General features: G+C 41.6%; 1 protein-coding gene and 2 long non-coding RNA genes across 6 annotated transcripts in view; 1 reads left to right on the plus strand and 2 right to left on the minus strand.

Annotated features, from left to right (window-relative positions):
• Positions 1 to 7,358, minus strand: part of EDRF1 (erythroid differentiation regulatory factor 1) — a 45,634-nt gene extending 38,276 nt beyond the window's left edge. For 3 of the 4 annotated variants that reach the window (XM_033179510.1, XM_033179496.1, XM_033179518.1), the window contains exons 1-6: positions 6,958 to 7,353; positions 5,457 to 5,665; positions 3,742 to 3,808; positions 2,952 to 3,077; positions 1,427 to 1,551; positions 1,034 to 1,190 (exon numbers count right to left, since the gene is read on the minus strand). In XM_033179510.1, coding sequence (XP_033035401.1) covers positions 1,034 to 1,190; positions 1,427 to 1,551; positions 2,952 to 3,077; positions 3,742 to 3,808; positions 5,457 to 5,665; positions 6,958 to 7,065 — 792 coding nt within the window. In that variant the 5' untranslated portion in view covers positions 7,066 to 7,353. Of the gene's footprint in view, positions 1 to 1,033; positions 1,191 to 1,426; positions 1,552 to 2,951; positions 3,078 to 3,741; positions 3,809 to 5,456; positions 5,666 to 6,957 lie in introns of all 4 variants that reach the window. The other variant, XM_033179500.1, reaches the window with a different exon arrangement.
• A 6,473-nt stretch (positions 7,359 to 13,831) lies between these two features.
• Positions 13,832 to 16,145, plus strand: LOC117065097. The gene is made up of 3 exons (XR_004429815.1): positions 13,832 to 13,873; positions 14,065 to 14,318; positions 15,629 to 16,145. It is a non-coding gene; the product is annotated as an uncharacterized LOC117065097 (long non-coding RNA).
• LOC117065123 lies at positions 14,541 to 16,922 on the minus strand. Its single transcript, XR_004429826.1, has 3 exons — positions 16,852 to 16,922; positions 16,700 to 16,767; positions 14,541 to 14,609 (listed from the first exon to the last, which is right to left on the minus strand). It is a non-coding gene; the product is annotated as an uncharacterized LOC117065123 (long non-coding RNA).
• Positions 16,923 to 21,630: the final 4,708 nt, after the last annotated feature.

The following is a 21,630-nucleotide window of genomic DNA, read 5'->3' on the forward strand; positions in this document are numbered from 1 at the left end:
AAAAGTTTTCACAGTAATTTCTAAACAAGGTAAAGACAGAATAACACTGGGAGATGGGTGAGATGGGTAATAGGAGGGTAGTATTTGTATTATGTAGTCTTTTCTCCCTTCTGAATCACAGAACATCTCTACTTCTTGGTTGTTACCACTATGTTACTTCCTTCCTTTTCCTTACATTTTTCTCACTTTTGAAAAAAGTTCGAACTCATTATGGAGTTTAATGGAACGCTTTCTCTATTTTAAACCTACTGAAACTAAACTCGAGTTAAATGTATTTGCTCCCTGTAATTTGTGAAGATTGAAACAATCTGAATAGTGCTCAATATGTGGGAACACACAGCAAGAGGGAAGACGTAATTTATCAAGTTACAGATCTTATTATCCATTTATCCATCTATTTTCCTGAAAATAGACATGCCACAATTTACATCTATAGCCTTATTTTATTCTTTGATAGATACAATAAGCACAAAAATAAGCAAGCAATAAGAAGAAACAAGGATGTAAGAGATAAAAAGGACAACCCAGTCCATTCTCTTTTCTAAAAGTTTTATAACATAAATGTGGACTAAGTTTCAGGAATTTTATCTGGAAAATCTTAAAGGGATATTTTAGGCCTAACAATCTGACTAAAAGTTATGAAAAAGGTTAGAACTTAAATTACAAACAGGCCTCTGAATCTCTATATTTTATAGGTATTTCCTACATATCTAAAGTTAAAAATATACTATATCTCTATAAAACACCACTTTAGGGAGATAATCAGTATTAATAAACGTATCAATAAACTATCATAAAATATTTTGATTTAATAAAAAAGTCTGATCTACCTACTTATAATAGCTCTTGTAAATTCTATTGTGAAAAACTACAAAGTGTTTCTCCCACTCCATAAACTGATAGAAGTCTTTTTTCCCTCATTACATAAGCTGACAGAATATTTCTTATTCCTGTTCTTTTTTTTTTTAACAAGATGTTAAAAAAGGTTTTGTCTTTCTAAGGGAGTTTCTAGAATTAGCATTTAAGTACTAACCTGACTGGAAGCACTGGGATCTTCAGAAACTGAAGAAGGCATTTCGAAGGGAGCGGGCCATGAAGCCCCTTCCGAATCATTTGTCTGATCTGAACTGGACGATTCCTGCTGTTCTGCGGTAGATGAGACAGGCTGAGCGGCTCCATCACCATTGATACTGGCCAAACCAGAAATAAAAAAGGATCACTGTTACTCAAGTTAACTTTCTGCAACAGTCTACCCGTTTATAAAAACTACAATCTGTCATTAAGTACACATCTCGTAAAAAAGAAATATGAAACAAATGTTGACAGTGTCATGGGGCCAAACTTAAATTATTACTTGTATCAGCTTCAAACTAAATTTTAGATCAGAATTCCCTTTTTCTCTTTAGAGAACTAAGTAGCCGAGTACCTGTAATATAAGAACTTGGAAAGAATTGCCTTTTGATACCAGTGCTCCTTGCTCTTTTTCTTCCTCTGCCACTTCTGATCAATTAGTCTTTGATAAAACTCTTTCAACCATGTCCAGTCACCAGTCTGGATAACATGAGATACATAGTATTAATACAACACACATAGTCGAAAAAACGTTCCTTAGTACCATCTTACAGAAAAGACTCCTTTTATTTTTTGAATATGGTTTCACAAACACAAATTCATTAAAATCTTATCTTTCTGGGTCAGCGCACACGGCATTTCTTTTGTTTGCTTCCTAAAGGAAGCCCATCTTCCCCTCTCCTAACAGGCTGGGAGAGGCGCGCCTTCTCTACAACACGTTCTTTAGCAGCTGGAGCAGGTCCCACTTTGCACACTGTATTGAAATGATCTGTGTGTTTACAACCCCAAACAATGAACTCCTAAGGAGCAAGGCCTGTGATCTGTTCACTGTCACATCCCAGTGCCTAGGCTCATACTCACATGATGAACTAAACTGTGGTCTTTTCAAAGGAAAAAAACACTTACTTTAAATGTCCTTTAAATCACCATAACTTAATTTTCTTTATCAAAACACTGTAGGAACATTCTTTAAAGACTGACTATGAAGTATTTCTTGCCAGCCCAAGAAAAGTACAAATATGAAGGGTAATCCTTGAGAAACTGCAACAATGTTATGTTTTTCAAAAGTATCCATTCTCAACATGTGGGAAAAACAGTCCTTACCAACATACAATTTGAGAATCTAAGCTAAAGAGCATCAATTAATTCTAATAACTACAGCCATGTGTCATTTAACAATGGGGATATATTCTGAGCAACACATCATTAGGTCATTTTGTCCTGGTGTGAACATCACAGAGTGTTACTTACAGAAACCTGGATGGTACAGCCTACTCCATACCTAGGTCATACGGTATAGCCTATTGTTCCCAGGCTACAAATCTGTACATGTGGCTGTACTGAATATCAAAGGCAGTGGTAACACAGTGGTAAGTATTTGTGTATCTAAACATTGCAAATACAGTAAAAATACAGTATATTATAATCTTATGGGACCACCGTCATATGCAGTCCATTGCTGACTGAAACGTCATTATGGGCACATGACTGTATTTATTCAGAGGAACAGCTTCTAATATTTTTCACATTTTCCAGTAGCCATGTTTCATGAGAATCTGTTTAAGGGATTAAAGGATTTTTAAAAATATTAAACTAGTCCCTTAAATTTCACAGATTTTTCACAACTTTCTTCATCGGCTTCATCTTTTTTCTTGTAAGAAAGAATCTGGCTGTTGGAATCAATAAAATAATTTTCTTCACCATTCTCTTCTCTTCTTTTTTCTTCATTCAAGCTTTTCTATCTTCAGCGAAACTTTCAATTTCTCGATAGTTGAAGTACTCAACTACATTTTCACTTTGGCCATTCTCTGAAACAAAATCATATTTCTAGTGCTCTGAAGCTGTTAATGTTTTGCTGCATTTTTTCACAAAAGCATTACCTGAGATGATCTCATAAAGAGTTCTTGAATATCTAGCTCATCTAGTAAGAGAGTCCTTCCTATGCGGTGTACTGCCATGCTCACGTGCGACTTGCTGTAGGGAATTTTCAGGAGTTTTTTTATGTTCTTAAAAAATTAAGAGAAAAAAATAGTTGAGAAAGACTGTTTTAGTGTGATTTGGAATCTTTTAAATTTTAGCTTTATTCAGCATAAATAAACCTTATTTCCTTAAGGTTATACAAACAGAACTTTAAACAAAGAGCTACACTCAAACACACAGAGAATGGAGTGTTCAAACCAGAATCATGTAGACTTTATGAGTCACACTATGTCAGTGACAGTCAAACATTTATTTTTACATGATAGGATTTCTTAAAGTTAAGGGTGGATACGTCACACTGTTATGCTGACCAGGCTTCTAGCATATCAGATCAAAGCCAATAACGATCAATAGATTTTAGTAGAAATATCATCTGTATCTCAATTGGTAACATATACAGAATAATCCTAAACACTATAATCAGTTTCAATTACTATCATTAAAATATAACCATCAGTATTATTACCACTGCCAGCATTTGGGGATTATTCCTTCCTCTTTAAATAAAAATGTGGTAAACAATGATACTTTAATAACAAAAAAGATATTCAGTAATCAGATAAGTTTTACCTTATTTCATCACTAATTTCTCAAGACTTGCAAATTTATATCATGCAAAACACAGCATGATGTAAAACACCTATCACAAAACACCCCCAAAATTACATTAGGCGACAAACTAACACTTACTTCAGAGTCAGAGACAACATCCACATCATTTCCCACTGAATCAATAAAGTCATATGCCATGCCAAAGCTACCAAAGAGAAAAAAGGACACTGGTTATAAGGTCATGCTCATAATCACGCAAGTAGAGTTTAATAACAATACTGTAATTCATTGCTTCTAGGATACACATTTTCCACATTTTAACAACTCTGAAACCAGGATGTGTATCACCATCACAGCTGGCAAGTTTTTTCTTCTTAGTGGCACTAAAATCATGCTGTGTCAGAAAGTCAATGGCATCTTAGATTTGATAAGACATGGTAATAATCATTAGAAGCATCCAGTAGGAAATATTTCGAATAAAAACAAGTATTTTATTTTTGTAATCACAAAACCCAAAGTCTCCAAGGGAAAATAGTTCAAAACTTTATTCTTTTTAGGTGGAGAGATAAAAACAGAAACATGTATCAGGATTTTACTTTCTGAGATTGTGTTTCTAGTGATATACAATACCTCTTTTAAAAAAATACATAAAAAAATGCACCTGACACCAATTCAGCCACAAAAGGAAATGGAAAAAAACTGTTAATTGAGCAGCCAACTGATGCCACGTACCACCTGAGGCACATCTATAGTCTACAAGCCTGAAAGGTACCCAACATCGCCATGTTCCAATTACTAAACGGCAGAGTGAGGACACTTACCAAGGACTACCTAACGGCAGAGCATGCTTTGTGATTTACTGTATGCTTGAGTCAAATTATTTCGCCCTTCTCAGCTTCCATTTTCTCAGGTGCAAAATAATTAACAGTGCCTATCTCAAAGAGTTGTTGTGAGAATTAAATGAGATGAACATATAAAATACTTGGCACAGCATTTGTATAGAGTTAATATAATTATTCAAATTTCCTCGCAACATTTAATTATGTTGACAAATCATCATTAAACCATTCTTTTAAAAAATGATATTTGGGATATTCCCAACCTTTTGCTCCTATAAATGATGCTACACACAAACAGTATTTTTGCAAATATAACTTTTATTTTCTGAGGCTTTAGGATAATTTCCAAACTACCAGCTCATAAAGCATTAGTGTATTTGTGCCCCTTACTACAAGTTACATGGAAATATTTTAGATTGAGAGGCTGACAAGGGGGAAGAAGAAAAGAGAACCCCACACATTAAATGGCCTACAATAAGGACATTAGTACATTTTTCTCTGTAGGACCTCAGGCTACTCTCTCAACTTGAAATACCATCAGCACAATTTCTGGTGCCAAAGTCAAGGTGTAGGTCACCCAACATGCTGGGTTTTTAAATCTGGCTTTTCCAGATCAACCTGCCACCATTTAATGAAAAACTCCACAGGAAAGATGAAGCAATGTTCAAGGTTTTCCTCCTCATGCACCAAGCTGATCCTTTGTATTCATATATTCAAAAGGTATGCAAATTGGCTAAAATAAAAGGGCTGATTGAACTCTGGCGGTCAAAACTCATCTTTGCTAATAACGTGATGCAGACTTGAAAGAAGCATATGCAATTGATATTGTATGTACATCTTCATATTGTAACAGCATCTATTATCAGAATAAAAAGCCTTTGAAAATCAAATGTGATCTTTCTCTAAAGAGAAATCTCGACAAGTTAATGGGCATTACAAACTGAATTTAAAAGCAAATAAGAGTTTTAAGTGAGGGTGGAGGGGCAGGTAAAAATGCCACTGATGAATATTTACCTTGAAAATGGCTTGCTTTTCTTGCTGTTGCCAAGAATGGTAGTTCCTGCCGGCCCTAGTTTGGCACTCTCTCGTAACCAGTTGGCAGGTGGGAGTTTCAAGTCTGTTTTCTCTTCAAGGCGTGCAAATGCTGTTCGAAGAGGGGCAGAAGAGTATTTCACCACAGCCCGGCTCTTCACTTCATTGCCTCCAAGAAATAAAGCTGATCCCTAATGAACACATTGGGTGAAACTTTAATGAAAATTACTAGGAACGAAAAATCTCACCTTCATAAAAAAGAAAACAAGAACCCATCACGCCAGGCTTCACAAGGAACGTATGCCACATGTTACTAACAGCACTTAATAAATTTGAGCATAAATGCTAACATTTATTTAGTTCTTTTATACCAACTTCAAAGAAAAAAGATGAGTCAAGGAGTATGATGGTCATGGTTATCAGCTAGAAAATGGACCCCCTACTCTACCTTTTAAAATTTATTCATATAATGTGGAGAAGCAGAAACCAAGGAGACTCAATGGTAACACGTTAACTAAATGCAAACTTCAATAAAGCCTATTTTCAGTATCAAAGATGTATTTTCTTTTTTTTTTTTAATTTTTGAGACGTAGTCTCGCTTTGTCGCCCAGGCTGGAGTGCAGTGGAGCAATCATGGCTCACTGCAACCTCGGCTTCCCGGGTTTAAGCCATTCTCCTGCCTCAGCCTCCCTAGTAGCTGGAATTACAAGCATGCACTACCACGCCTGGCTAATTTTTGTATTTTTAGTAGAGACGGGGTTTTAGCCATGTTGGCCAGGCTGGTCTCCAACTCCCCGACCTCAGGTGATCCACCCGCCTCGGCCTCCCAAAGTGCTGAGATTACAGGCGTGAGCCACCGCGCCGGGCCAAAGATGTATTTTAATTTTAATAACACATCATTCATAAAGTAGTGTGGTAGAATATTTGGGCCTTTTTTTTGTTTTAATGCAAATATTTAGTAATTGATGCATCGGTTCATGTATGTATGCATGGTTCAAATACTCCTGAGTCTCTAACTTCATAGCAAGGCATTGGGGGTTCGTTCCTCACAACCTGCACTTGCACACCCCCAAAGCAAGTTCAGTGTCTGGGTTCAATATTCTAACCTTTCACGCAGTCCCTTTTCTGCCTGGCAAACATTTTACACCTTTTGTGAATTAGTTCGGTCTCATTCTCGGCGAGTCACTGCCTAGCACCGTTTCTTCCCTCCTGCTTTGCACGACTGTGCCACGTTTTGGAACGACATATTTACAAAAACGCTCCTTGAGAGCAGAGATCGTATCTAACTCACCTGTCGGCTACCAGGACTGCTTTTAATACGAATACCTGCCGAAAGGAACACGGACTTCCACTCCCTGTTTTGGGGGTGTCAGGTAAACATGGAGAAGCCTCCAGAATCTGCCGGGAACCGTGGCATCCCTCCCCGGTGGAGCGGATCCTCGGCTCCGCATCCCTGGCAGGTGCCACTCCGCGGAGGACTCACCTGTGCAGAAGGTTCCTCGGATTCTCCCTGGGACAGGAGGCTGAGCCCTCCTCGAGCGGCGGCTCCGGCCGGCGGACCCTCGGCTCCGGCCTCCTTGGGATCCCCCATCACTTCAATCCAGGTCAGGCGATACGAAGAGGGAGCACAGCAGCACCAACAGCCACCCGGGCCCAAAACAGGGCAAGCGCCAGAGACGCTCAGCAGACCGCACTTCCGGTCTCTGCCAGGAAGAAGTAGCTGTGACTCGCCATTAAATCTCGCGATCTTTGTCCCATAGGCCCGGCCCCGCCTCCCGCTGCGGGTGCCACCTTCGCGGCCAGGGCGGGAATTATAGTGCGCCTGCGCTTGTCCGAACCTCTTCGGGAGACTGCTTCTCGCGGTATCTGACTCCTAGATTCCGCCCTTTGCACGCAGCTCGCGGTATCTGACGCTCAGGCTCCGCCCCCTGCACGTCTTTGTTGGCAAACAGTTCTGGGGGTGATGTGAGCTTGCCGGTGGTCTCCGCGTGGGAGGGGACGTGCAGCCGTCTGCGCTACCGTTGGCTCCGGTTACGTGAATTAGTGAGGGCTTCGCACTTCTTCCCCAGGCTTCAGTGTCACCTCTTTTCACGCGGGCACCCCGAGGGCCCGGACTGGAAAAGCGAGCCAGCCATCTCAAGACTGGGCGCCCCTGCCCGCCTCTTAGTGCCCGTGTGGCCCCATCCTGGGTGTGGGAGCGGCGGGGTTTCCGGGAGGACGCTGGGACGCGCGGACGAGGCCCTCCCGGTTTAGGGAATGGGTGGCTTTCGGAGGCTCCTGGGGGCCCGGTATGCCCGCTGCTTGCAGGGCGACCCAGGCGGTGCAGGAACCCTGCGACGCTGCATCTGGGGCCTCATACCGCGTTATGTTTCCATTCGGGCGCTCTGGGTGGGCCTGAGGCTCGCCTTTTCTCACAGGTTACCAGGAGGTTCCTTTGAGTAGCCAGGAGGTGGAGAAATAGCCCGGGCCGTTTGCAAGCTTTGAAGGTCCAGGCTCTCTTACTTTCCCACTCTTCAATGTCATCTCAAACTGTCAAACGCAGCCACATCCATCATACATGTTTTGTAGTAAAAGTGTTTTGTTGTGCCGTAAGATACAGAAAGTGTTTTTAAGAATTAACTTGGCTCCTGCAGTTTGGCTATCTCAATTTGTAATTCACATTTGGCTCCGATAACTCACTGTCCTGTCTGTTTTCAGGAATGCTCCTGATGAGCAAGCATTCAACTCACAGATTGCTTTCAAAGATAACAAAACAATTTTATGAAATTTAACAGACCTGGCTCGGTGACTCACGGCTGTAATCCCTGCACTTTGGGAGGCCAAGGTGGTCAGATCGAGACTGCCTGACCAACAGGGTGAAACCCCATCTCTACTAAAAATACAAAAATTAGCCAGGTGTGGTGGTGGGCGCCTGTAATCCCAGTTACTAGGGAGGCTGAGGCAGGGAGGCTTGAACCCGGGAGGCGGAGCTTGCAGTGAGCTGAGATTGTGCCACTACACTCCAGCCTGGGAGACACAGCAAGACTCCGTCTCAAAAAAAAAAAAAAAAAAAAAGCCAATGTGCAATATGATCTTAATTTTAAGAAGTCTCCATTTCTGTATCTGTGTCCACAAAAACAGATCTGAGTCGTAAAATGAAGTGATTTAAATTTATTCTTTAATATTTTCTTTTCCTATTTTTATTTCTGATTATTATAATATGTAATTTTGTTAAGCTTTTACACACATACACAATTCACCTTGTGGTAATCTTTAAATTCTGTTGTTTTATTGTATAATTCTATCTTTGTAAGAAAGAAATAGCAGTGATTCTATTCTCAGGATTCAAATATTTTGCATGCTTCTTGAGAAGTGAGTGCCTAGACACGTGTTGATGATGCTTAGTGGGAAAATGTGCTGAAATAGCCCGTGAAAAGACAAAGTATGAAACAGAACCAGGAACTCAGCACAGAAAAAGAGGTTGGCAGCACACAGAGGATAATGGGAGCTCTAAGGGTGACCAGGGACCCTTGGGACTGACTGTGGACGAAAGCCTGAGTCAGGGCTGGGTCTCCAGCAGCCACACACAGGACCAGGATTACAGTACTGTAATTTAGTTCGTAAAGGAGCAAGATTGCTGGGGGCTGGAGCAATTGGGCACATCTGGGTTACATAAAATTTATATATGCCTCTTGCTCTAAGAGCTTATTAATTTTTTCTTTTTCCCTAGTCAAACACTTTTACATGCTGCTGGAGCTCATAGCGGTCAGGAAAATTTTTAAAAATAAGTGAGAAACCTACTTTTACATGGTGTAGTGTTTTTTAAAAAGTTATTGTCACTTTGTAATATAGGAGGTTGAAATATTTTGTGGGAAAACATGGAGGATAAGTCATTACTCTTAGCATTTCAAGTTTTCAGACACGAATTGATTTTCATTTTCATATTGTACCAGTGTCTGCCTGTTTCCTCCATCCCTGTCCTCCTGCCCCAGGGCCCCACTTGGGATGTACCCCATCATCCGTGACCTGCTCTGCTTTGTCTGTGTAGTTATCCTGGCTCTTGTAACGTCCCATGGCTCTCAGGTGTTTACCTGCCTCGTCAGTGCCTGATGCTCTAGCTACTAAGAGGATTTGTGGAATGAATGAGCAGCATGCTTGTTTGCTGCTCCAGCTACTTGTTCCATAGCTCCACGTTTGCTGGTGCTTTCCTCTGCCTAAAATATCTTTTCCTTCCTCACCTGGCTTCTCTCCTAACACCTGCGCCTCCTTACCCCTCAGGGTTCCTTCCTTTGTTCCAGTCGCTTGTATTGCTTTATCCTGCACTTGTCACATTATAGAAAAGTTACCTGTTTGTATCTGCCTCCCTTCCCGACTGTGAGCTCCTCAAAGGCTGGTGTCCCCTCTGATCACTGACACCAGGCACAGCACAAGCCGACAGAACTGTTTCAGCCCTTAGGCAACAGAGGGAAAATGACTGGGGCTGACAGGCTTTTAAAATGCTCATCAGAATGTTTGAGACATAAAAACAATATTGTTGGCTCCAAAATATTTTTTTAATCTGCAAAATCAAAGCTAAAAATGTTTAATGAAGTAGCTCCGAAATACTGCAATGTCAATGTCATTAATTATTAAAGGTCGTATTGACATACAGTTTGTTCCATTCTAAAACAGTTTGTAGATAGGCTTTCTCAGTTAGCAAAAATCCTCCCAGCAGGCAATGATTTCTGAGAAATCCCAGTCATTTGTAAATTCATGTAGTTATTTGTATAGTTTCCAAAACGTTACAGCAAGACAATTGTAAATAAGGCAAATGTGGTTGGGGCTCCTGGCAGACGTACAAGTGGCCAGGACACTCCCGGTTCTTATCTAGCCTCACTGGCAGAGCATGCCAAGCTTGAAAACCTCTCAAGTCGGGGACCATTTGGGGAATATGCTCTTCAGTTTGCTGTGGGCCCTTCCACAACCTAATGTCTTACCCCTCACCAGCCTCATTTGTTTACTTTCTGGATCTTAGAAAGTTCTGATTTCTGACTCCTGATCCTAGACTTTTAGAGCTGAAAGAGATTTGAGGTCTTCTGAGCCAATCTCTTGCCTCTTGAGAGCAGTGCAGTCCAGAAAGGAGAATAGGATCAACTTGTTGAACATCATACAAAGGTAGTTACAAAGTTAGGACTAGTACCCGGGTCTCCTACCTTAGCTTTCTAAAAAGTCAAATAGTAGACATAGGCCAGTGGAATTTGAAGTTGTCTCATAATCACCTGAGCAACTTATTAAGCAAACAGATCCTCCAGCCACCTCCAGAATCTAGTATCTGTGGGGTAGTGCTGATTAGTCTACATTTTTAGTGCACTTGTTAAGTTTCTGACAACCTTGCCTTGTAGATTGTACCTTTGGACAGTGGTCTCCAAAGACAATCCCCTGAAGTGCAGGGAGACTAACTTTTTTTTTTTAATCTGAAAAGGCAAAATTAAGCTTTACTAATATGTAATATATAGATTGACACAGGTGCCCTTCCTTGGGCCATGATGAGCTGGTCAAATAAGATTGGGTTATACTGACAAAACAAATGATCCCCAAGTGTCAGTGGCTTACGGCTGGGTTAGCCAGAGAAAGAACAGGATGCAAAGTTAAATTTGAATTTCAGATAAACAGTGAAAAAATTTTGGGGATGAGAATGTCCCAAATATTTAGCATAAGTATGTCCCATCTGATGAAGCAGCCTCAATGTGGAGCATTGCCAGTTGCAGTAGCAGAGGGACAAAGAGAGATCAGTGCATTGCAGACTAGCTCCAGAAGCTTTTGGTCAGAAGTGGCAAACATCACTGCCATTCACTTTTTTTGGCCAAATAAATCATACGGCCAAGCCAAGCGTACATATGGCAGGGGAGACTGGACCCTAAGGAAGGATGTTGGTTATCCATGACCATTATGCAGTCTACCACAGGCATATATGGTGGCTTGGATAGGCTATTGGATGCCATTCACAAGGTCAAATTTGGTGAAAAAGCAAAGCCTTTTGCAGAATCTTTTCAGAGTTTTGTGATGAGGGATGTCTTACTCTGTTTTGTGTCATGATAACAGAATACCTAAGATTGGGTAATTTATTTTTAGAAAAGGTTGATTTAGTTCATGGTTCTGCAGGCTGGGAAGTTGAAGCACATGGCTCTGGCTTCTGGTGAGAGGTTTCAGGCTGTGTCATAATATGGCAGAGAAGATCAGTGGGTAAGTGGACATGTGTGAAGAGAGGCAAAACCAGGTGGGTGTTCTGACTTTATAATAACCCACTCTTGCAAGAACTAAGCAATTCCTGAGAGAACTACCACACTGAGATCAAATTTCAACATGAGTTAGGTGGGGACATACATATATCCAGATCACAGCAAGGAGTGACCTTGAAAATCTTGTACCCCACAGAGATCACAGATCATCAGTGGTAAAGCATTCAAAAGAATTGTCAAGCTTGAAAATGAGTTACTATATTTTCTTTTATAAAGAGTGTTCTACATTTTCTCATCTGTGATGACATGTAGCTGTCATTAGGATGATACCCAGGCAAAAGTTTCACAAAAACAGACTGAATCTGTTTCTTCAAAACAAAGGTGATGTTTTAACAATGAGTGGGCCAGGCGGATGGCTCACGCCTGTAATCCCAGCACTTTGGGAGGCCTAGGCGGGCGGATCACAAGGTCAGGAGATCAAGACCATCCTGGCTAACACGGTGAAAACCCCGTCTCTACTAAAAAATACAAAAAATTAGCTGGGTGTGGTGGCAGGCACCTGTAGTCCCAGCTACTTGGGAGGCTGAGGCAGGAGAATGGCGTGAACCCGGGAGGTGGAGCTTGCAGTGAGCAGAGATCGTGCCACTGCACTCCAGCCTGGGCGACAGAGCGAGACTCCGTCTAAAAACGAACAAACAACAACAACAAAAAAGCAATGAGTGGGAAAGTATTTGTTTTTGTTTTTATTTTGACAGAGTTTTGCTCTTGTTGCCCAGGCCAGAGTGCAGTGGCGCCATCTCGGCTCACTGCAACCTCCGTCTCCTGGGTTCAAGCAATTCTCCTGCCATCAGCCTCCTGAGTAGCTGGGATTACAGGTGCCCACCACCACGCCCAGCTAAGTTTTTATATTTTTAGTAGAGACGGGGTTTCACCATGTTGGCCAGGCTGCTCTCAAACTCCTCACCTCAGGTGGTCCACTCACCTCGGCCTCCCAAAGTGCTGAAATTACAGGCATGAGCCACCACGCCCGGCCAGTATTTGGTTTTCAAAAGAATCTTATGGAGAGCATTTTTGAAAGTAGATGTTTAGAAATCTTTCCAACATTATGTGATTTTTGTCTCTAAAAATGATGTATATTGCTTATAAAAACTCATATCTGCACACTTAACTTAGAAACTGAAATTCCTAACCTCTTTTAGAAATCTTCCAAATGGAGAGGTTGAGTTTTAAATATATTGAGGAATTCTAAGGAGGACAGTGGCATAGTTCTGGCTTACTTAAGGCGTGCGGAGGGAAGAGAGCCAGCAGAGCTCGTCCAGAGGCAGCAAGCCTCATGTGCTCCTCAGCCACACCGTCAGGGGGTTCGAAAAATCTGTCCACACTTAATTGTTTTCTTTGATACTAGTTGTCCTACCCAGAACGCCCAGACTGATCTCTTTATCAGCTGCCAACTGATTTGTTTACCCCAAAAATATGCCTGCAAGATTCACAATTCCCAGGCTGCCAGCAGGTTTTTCTGTCTCCTATCTGTTATACATCCTGTTTTTAATTTTGTTCCATGACAACAGTCTATTGACCTTTCTTCTTGTACAAGTAAACAAATTGCATATAAAACAACTAACTAAAAATCTCTGAGTTATTCCTTGATACTGTTTAATTGGTTCGTTAAAAAAAGACTGATGGACTTCAAAGAAGACGGAAATTTAACTAATTACATTTCGGTTAAAACCTGTGCATGATTTGTGCCTACAGTTGAAATGAGCAGTTTGATTTAGTAAACCCTGAAACCATGTCATTTTTTCAAGTAGGCTTGCTTATCTTTTGAGATATTTTAAGTGATGACAGCCATTAAAACCACATCTTAAAATAAACTTGACTTGGAAGGAGACCTCAAACTGTTATGCCACAAAGTTTTCAACCAAGATTCTCAAAAATAAAGACTATTCAGCAATTTTGCTCTTTTAAAAAATATTAATGAAAATATAACTAATTTTCAGTCAGTAAATTAAAATGTTACATTGTTTTCCACTTGTTTAATGTCCATGTATTAGTGACAGTATATCATTTACAAATAAATATACATTATATTGGGGTTGCATGTTCAGAATTTTTTTTAATTTTAATATTTTTAGAGAGCACCCAAGCTGGACTTGAACTCCTTCCTGGACTTAAGTGATCCTCCTGCCTCAGCCTCCTGAATAGGTGGGACTACAAGTGGAGTCACTTTACTCAGCCAGAAATGTGTTTAATAATGGAGAATGATAATAAATGTTTATGGATCATTGCTTCTAAAAAGACTTTATTAGACACACTGTGGTACCCAAAACCAAATGCTAGCTACTTTTTAAGTCAAAAATAATTAGCCAGCTAATGATCTATATTTTGCTTTATAGTTTAACTTGACAAGAGTAGAAAAATGTCAAGGTACAAGACAATGCAAAACGTAAGGACAAAGGAGAAAAGCTTCCCCTTTCACCCTCTGAAGGTTTTGCTGAAAATGAGCTGAAAAAGGCAGAGCAACAGGAGAAAAGGCATGCGTTTATTTTAACGTGCATACCATGGGGAACTGCAGAAGAGTAATGACCTAATAACCCAGCAGGGTCCAGATGCCTGTATACCCTCTCTTCATAGGGAAGTGGGGGATGAGGTGGGTAGGAGTAAATGACAAAAGTTCCTCTGAGCTCTGGGAAGAAGAGGGGTTGGGAAGAAGAGGGGTGAAGTGTCACCTTGCACAAAGGTTGTCAGTACTGCCTTCAAGAGAATAGATGAGTAGTCTGTCTGGGTGTAGTGACAGCTCCGTCTCTTCTCTCCTGGTCATTTGATGAGATTCCTAAAGATGGGAGTTCTTACGACTATTGCCTTTTTTTTCTTTTTTTTGGAAAGAAGCTTTGTTAGATAAGAAAATTCCAGAGAGTCAGTCCGGTCCCTCCAGGTGCTTCTAGAAAGAGGATCAGAGAAACAAGGAGATAAGAAAAGTCAGAAAGAGAGCTTGGGTCTAAGGCTTATTTCTAAAACCTTTTGATTTTCAAAGTAGTCGACATGCCAAAGCACTATATTTTGGGGAGTCATTTTCTGCACCCCAACAAAACCTTAATACACAATTTTTCAGTGTAATAGCAAGACACCCTTGGTTATAGCTATCTGACATTTAATCATTACTGGTAATTATTTAATTGCTGCTCTGTAGATTCATAACAAGCAGAGTATTTGAAGTTATTGAAACTATTTCGACTGCATTTGAAGGAGGTTATTTTCTGGACACCTGATGAACTCGAATTCTTTTCCAAGCTCTTAGCATTGACTTTCAGGATACAATGCAAGCGACTGCAAGGGTAGACTGTCTCTGCTAGGTGTCACTTTTGCAACAGAATCGTTCTCAGAGTCTTTGTGAGTTTTCTTCTGAAGCTGATTAATATCCTAAATGAATCCTAGGAAGAGTTTCAAAGTCACTAATGTCTGGTCTTCAGGCATGTGGGTGGCTGGAGCCCAGGCAGTTATTCATGCTGCACGTGCACCTTAAGCTAAGGATGAGAAGGAAAAAATTCTCAAATGAACCTTCCAGTCAATCTGATACAGTCTGCTTGTGAGTCCCCCTCTGCCTTTCCAGTGAAGGGCCTGACCTTTGCAGACCCTACTGAGTCATTTAGCTATTAAACATTTACAAGGAGGCTTCCAATGGAGGGAACAAAAGGACAGCATTGCTTAGTGCAAAACCATCAAGTGTCAAAGCCACCGACTGGACCTTTTTAGTAAACATTTCTAGAACATTTATCTTCCCCCGTGCATTGAAGAGAAATATATTTTACTTTCTCAGTGTAATGCAGTCACAAGGCACCCAGTAATAGAATCCATTGCTCGTGAATGTTGGGCAGAATGGTAACTACTGGATGAACCAATGGTGTCATCCACATATGACAATTTTTTACATATTTATTTACATGTTTTTTCTCTCTCTAGGAAGTGGAGCCAGAATCCACAGATGTCATTATCCATCTGCACACTTTGTTTACTACCCAGAAGGCAAGAATATTGCATTTCAAAAGTATCCGGACTTTTGTTCTTTATCACAAATGACTTGGGAAGCTCTGACCACTCATGTTTACCCTGAGTGAAAGTCCCAGTCAAAGCCTTGCTTCCTGGAGAGCTTTGAGATTTTGGTACAAAGGCATTTTATAAGCACAAAGTGGAAAAGCATCATTCATATTCATTTGCTGCTGTGGCATTTCTCCCTGGAATCTTCCTCTTGTCTGTCAACATTAGGCAAAAGGACTGGCCTCATCTACTTTGCAAATATTCTTGTAATGGTCTGGAGGTAGGAAAAGGACACCCAGCACAAGAGTAAGAAGGGAAACTCAAGCTCTTCTGTTGGAGAGTCTCAGGCTTCTTTATCCATAAAACTGATTGGACATAATTGGTGTGGGTTTATGATTTGTTTTGGAAAAACCCGAGTATGAAATCAATACCGTGCTTTGTGCATCTTGGCTGCAATGAATGTTTTTTATGTGATTGCAGGGACCCGTGGGAGAGGCGGCCATCCGGAGGGCTCTCTGAGGGGTCATTTCGAATGCAACTGTTCTGGGCAGAGGATGGTCTGCACTGGCCTCCACTGCACTGAGAGGCTTGCAGAGTGGAGACATGTCCACTAACATGGCTTCTGTGAGGTGTGGGCAGCTCTTTTCTTGGTGTGGGGCTCTGTTTGGTGTGATGTAAGAGGTATCGCAGGGCTTTCCTGTCCCGGAAGATCTTAGTGGATGACACCTGTGGGGGTTGCCAGCCAGATTAGGTGAGGCAGAGCACACAGCTCCACCTAACGTGTCCCATTCTCATCTGGAATATTCCAAGACGTAGGGCACTACCCAAGAGGCAGAGCCTGGAGTGGCATTATACAGGTGAAAGATCTGAGTGCCAGGCCCATATAAATGAGGTGGGTTGGGGTGGTCGAGGTGCTTAGAGAACAGGAGAGCTGCCACAGGAAGAAATGGTACCCACAGGGAGGAAGACCCGTGTCTCAGACCCCTTCCTTTATACCTCTTCCTGGGACCTCCTCGGAGTCTGTAGATCAGCTGGTGCTTCTCCGTCTCCTGTCGTCTTCAAATCTTTTCATCACAAAAAATGTTCAGTGTAAATGTAAGTAGAGAGAACAGTAAAAGGAACCCCCATGAGCCGTCACCATCACCCACCATCACTAGCCATCAACACGTGGGCCGTCTACGTCCGTCTTCCCTACTTTCATCCCCGCTCCAGGTTATTATCACAAGTAGCTCATCCCTGCTTATATTTCATTTAATCCTCGCTGTTGCATTTTTTTCGGGCAATGTTCTTCTGTCTGTCAATCACCGTTTTAAGTCAGTCTGCCGGGTTGGCTAGGAAAAGACATTTCTCAAGAAAGACTTCTAAGTAATTTTGAGGGAAATATTCAGATTGACCAAACAAGGTATGCTTAATTTAGTTCAGCAGTTACTTACTGAGTCCGAGGCTCAGTGCTGGATTCAACATATCAGTAAAACATGGTTTCTGGCCTACAGGGTTCAGTGCTCTAGTTCTGGGTGTGGGACGAGGGCCATAGCAAGTATTCACTCCAGAAAGGCAGAATGTGGCCACTGAGAAAGGAAAGGTACAAGGTGTGGTGGAGGTTACAGGGCATGACAAACACACTGGGCTGGGAACAGTGACAGTGGAAAGGATCAGGAAGGGTCGTGAAGCCTTATGCATTGGAGAGACACTTGGAAACCTGGGCAGACAGTGGGACGGTGACGGCAGAACACTTAAGTGTGCAGGTGGGAATGGCAGTGGGGGACAGGCGAGCCTGGCAGCGAGAACACATGGTGCAAGGGGCCCGGTCGGGGACGGACCTCGGGTGGGGGAGGTAGGCAACTGGGGGACGGACCTGGGGTGGGGGAGGTAGGCAACTGGGGGATGGACCTGGGGTGGGGGAGGTAGGCAACTGGGCTCTCAAAGAAACCCTTGGGCTTTTTCTAGCTTAATAACTGAACAATTATTATTTCTAAGGAAAAAGAAAACTGGATTTCTAGAAACATGGCTATTAAGAAAAAAAGCAACTCCAGACCCCAATTAGGAAACTGAAAGGAAATCAAAGTGGGCTTAATGGAAATTAGGTAGTAGGGGTAATAAAAGAAAATGCAGGTAGCTGCCTAAAATCCAGTGAACTCCAGGTCCACCAGCCAGGCACCACATTATTTTAACCTATAAATGAAGTATGTCCATGACTCTCACTACATAAAATGGAAGTTAAGCCATAGTCCTTTTCCACTGTGCTCTGAAAATACACTGTTTTTGCCTCTGCCAGCAAAACAAATATATGGACAGAAAATTCCTAGCACTGCTTTCACGCGAGGAATAACAAAGGTGACAGACTCGGGCAAAATGTTCACATTCTACACATGAAATAGAATGGTAACTTGATTTTTCAAAAGGATAAGATTCTCATTACAAATGTAAGCATATTTATTAAATAAAACTCAAACTGTAGTAAAATGTAAAAAGGCAAGGAAATTCATGGTCCCACTACCCACATAACATATTTTTTTCCCAGAATTTTGGTGTATAATGATTTTGGAACACACTTTTCATACTGAACGGCTTCAATATTTTATCCCTACTCTCTTCCCCCCCCCCCATTCATTGTGATTATCAGTGAGTTTGGGGAATTGTACTGACTTTTTTAAGGGTCAATTCTCTTTTGAACTCAGATTTCAGACAGGGTACAGGGAATCATCTCGATATAAGTGTTGATATAAAGTTTATTCTCAGATACTTGTGAAACCAAAAACTCTGTGCTAACATTTGCAGGGCTTTGGGAAAACTGCACATGGAGGTCTGAATAGCATATGTCCAAATAGTTGAAGTTTTTATAGATTAAGCTGACTCATTATTAAAGAAAATCTGTTCTAGCCTCCTTCCTTGATAAATACACCTTGATAACAGCTGCCTCTTGAAAGCTATTAAATATGTTATGTCCTCTTGCCTTCATAACAACTGTCCCTTGGCCACCCCTCTGGTTTGGGGTGTGTACACCAAGTCCTCTTGGGGACAGGCCCTAAAAGTAGGCTTGGAGCCATTAGGGTCAGTTCCCTGGAGCTCCAGGTGCACCTGTCTCCTCACCCTATGTGGGAAGTGGTGGTCAGAGGAGGGCCAGAGTGGAGCCGCAGCCTCATGGGGCCCAGGGCAGGCACCTCTCTGGCTCTGGTCTGAGTGAATCATTCCATATTTCCTACGTGCAGGTCATGTGCTGGGTGCTGGGAACACAAAGGTGAGTCAAAACTGTCTAGTGGGGGCACACAGACTTCCAAATAAGTGCCCCTTAAAATGTAAATTTGCAACTCTGAGTTGGCTGAGGAAAGTTAGGGGGAGGTAACTTTGCAAAGAAGGAAAGAGAAGAGAATTTCAGGCAGAGAGAACAGTGTCGGCAAAGTCCTAGCGGTGGTGGAGAGCACAGCCAGAGTGAGGCATGAAAAGCTAAGAGGACATGGGGCTCAGGTGTGAGCTGGGCCGGACAGGCAGCGCTCAAGATCAGGAAGGGCCTCTGTGGCCTTACTGAGAAACTAGGTCCAGCCACAGTAAAAGGCTTTTAGACAGGCGTCACGTGATCAGGAGCAATGAGGCTAGACCAGGCTACTAAATCAGTCCAGGCTAACCCTGTTCTTTTTCCTTTTCTTTTTTTTTTTTTAGAAAAGCAAAATATTAGACACTCAAAGAAATGTGAAATATGTAAATATTAAGTAGACATTTGATAATATTAAGGAATTAATGTTTTCTGATAACAATATTGTGTGTTTGTTTTTACTTTAATTTTAGGTTTGAGGGTGTACGTGAAGATTTGTTACACAGGTAAATGCATGTCACTGGGTTTGTTGTACAGATTACTTCATCACCCAGGTATTAAGCCCAGTACCCAATAGTTACGTTTTCTGCTCCTCTCCCTTCTCCCACCCTCCCTCCTCAAGTAGACTCCTGTGTCTGTTGTTTCCTTCATTGTGTTCACAAGCTCTTATCATTTAGCTCCCACTTAGAAGTGAGAGCATGCGATATTTGGTTTTCTGTTCCTCCATTAATTTGCTAAGAAGAATAATTTGCCTCCAGTTCCATCTATGTTCCCACAAAAGCCATGAGCTCATTCTTTTTGTATGGCTGCATAGTATTCCATGGTGAATATGTACCAGATTTTTAAATCTAATCTGTTGTTGGTGGGCATTTGGGTTGATTCCATTAGACCTGATAATTCTTTGGAATAGTGGGGGAGAGGAGGAGATGGAGTGAGTCAGACAGGCTTCAGGGGGATATAGAAAATCAGATGGCCAGGGCTTTGTGTATGGATTGGGTTAGTAATGAGGAGGAAAGTAAGCACCAGGCATATCTGGTTGGATGAACCATTTATTAGTCCGTTTCATACTGCTGTAAAGAACTATCTGAGGCTGGGTCTTTTATAAAGAAAAGAGTTTTAATTGACTCACAGTTCTGTATGGTGAGGGAGGCCTCAGGAAACTTACAGTCATGGCAGAAGGTAAAGGGGAAGCAAGGCATGTCTTACATGGCAGCAGGAGAGAGAGCGACGTGGGGATGCCACACTTTAAAAACCATCAGATCTCATGAGAACTCACTATCACGAGAACAGCATGAGGGAAACTGCCCTCATGATCCAATCACCTTCTGCCAGGTCCCTCCCTTGATAGGTAGGGATTACAATTCCAGATGAGATTTGGGTGGGGACAGAGAGCCAAATCATATCAAATAGGATGGATGAGCTGGGGACACTGAGAGAGGATGAGGGTTGAAGACCAGGGAGGTCATGAGCTGGCTTTGGGACATGTGTACTTTGAGATGCCTTTGGGACATCTGAGAGGGTAGCAAGTAGACACGAGCATGTACTACCAAGCTATGAAAAGATGTTGGGGCTGGGCATGGTGGCTCACACCTGTAATCCCAGCACCTTGAGAGGTCGAGGTGGGCAGATCACTTGAGATCAGGAGTTCGAGAACAACCTGGCCAACATGGTGAAACCCCATCTGTACTAAAATACAAAAACTAGCTGGGTGTGGTGGTGGGCACCTGTAATCCCAGCTACTTGGGAGGCTGAGGCAGAAGAATCGCTTGAACCTGGGAGGTAGAGGTTGCAGTGAGCTGAGATTGCACCACGGCACTCCAGCCTGGGTGACAGAGTGAGACTCACTCTCAAAAAAAAAAAAAAAAAAAAAAAAGAGATTGGGGCTGCAGATTTAAAATATGTAGGAGCCATCCCCATGGAATTGGTGAGGTAAGCCATGGAGGTGATACCTAAGGAAAGGTACCTGCCTGCTTACCTGGTAGAAATGAAACGATCCAAGCTTTCCAATGCAGATGAGAACTTTAGAAATGAAATCACACAAGCAATGAACTAAAATGAGAAAGGCAAACCTTCTAGCAACCTTGCATCTAACATTTGTCACTGTAAACAGGCTTGTCATACACAAATCACTTGCAACCACAAGGAGGACTGTGGATCAGTTGATCACTCTGCCCAGGTCTTTTTGTGCCTGTGACTTTAAATCAGATTCTTGTTACTTGCACACCATTTTGTGGTGTGTATTTGTAAATATATCTTGCCAGCATATTTTATGCTTCAGTTAATTTAGTTGACATCTAATTTAGTTGACATATAAAAATAAAATCAATTTTCAGACAAAATACCCATAAAATAAGTGAAATGCTATAATAGGTTTCAAGAAATTAAAATGTAATATATTTAGGCTTCTATTCTAAAGCAATTTCATCTAGAACAGCAGATACTGTGGATGTATTTTTTTCTATGCATTCTTGCCAATTATATAATAATAAATGTTGCTACTATATATTGAGAAATTCATTGCTTGAAGTAGTTTGTCATAAAAAAATGAAAATTTTTGTTGGGGTTTCCTTTAAAATGCCAAAGAGCCTAAATATGAATACTTTGTGTATTGATGTTC

The sequence above is a fragment of the Trachypithecus francoisi genome, unplaced genomic scaffold (assembly GCF_009764315.1).
Source record: "Trachypithecus francoisi isolate TF-2019V2 unplaced genomic scaffold, Tfra_2.0 Contig01579, whole genome shotgun sequence".
NCBI lineage: Eukaryota > Metazoa > Chordata > Mammalia > Primates > Cercopithecidae > Trachypithecus > Trachypithecus francoisi.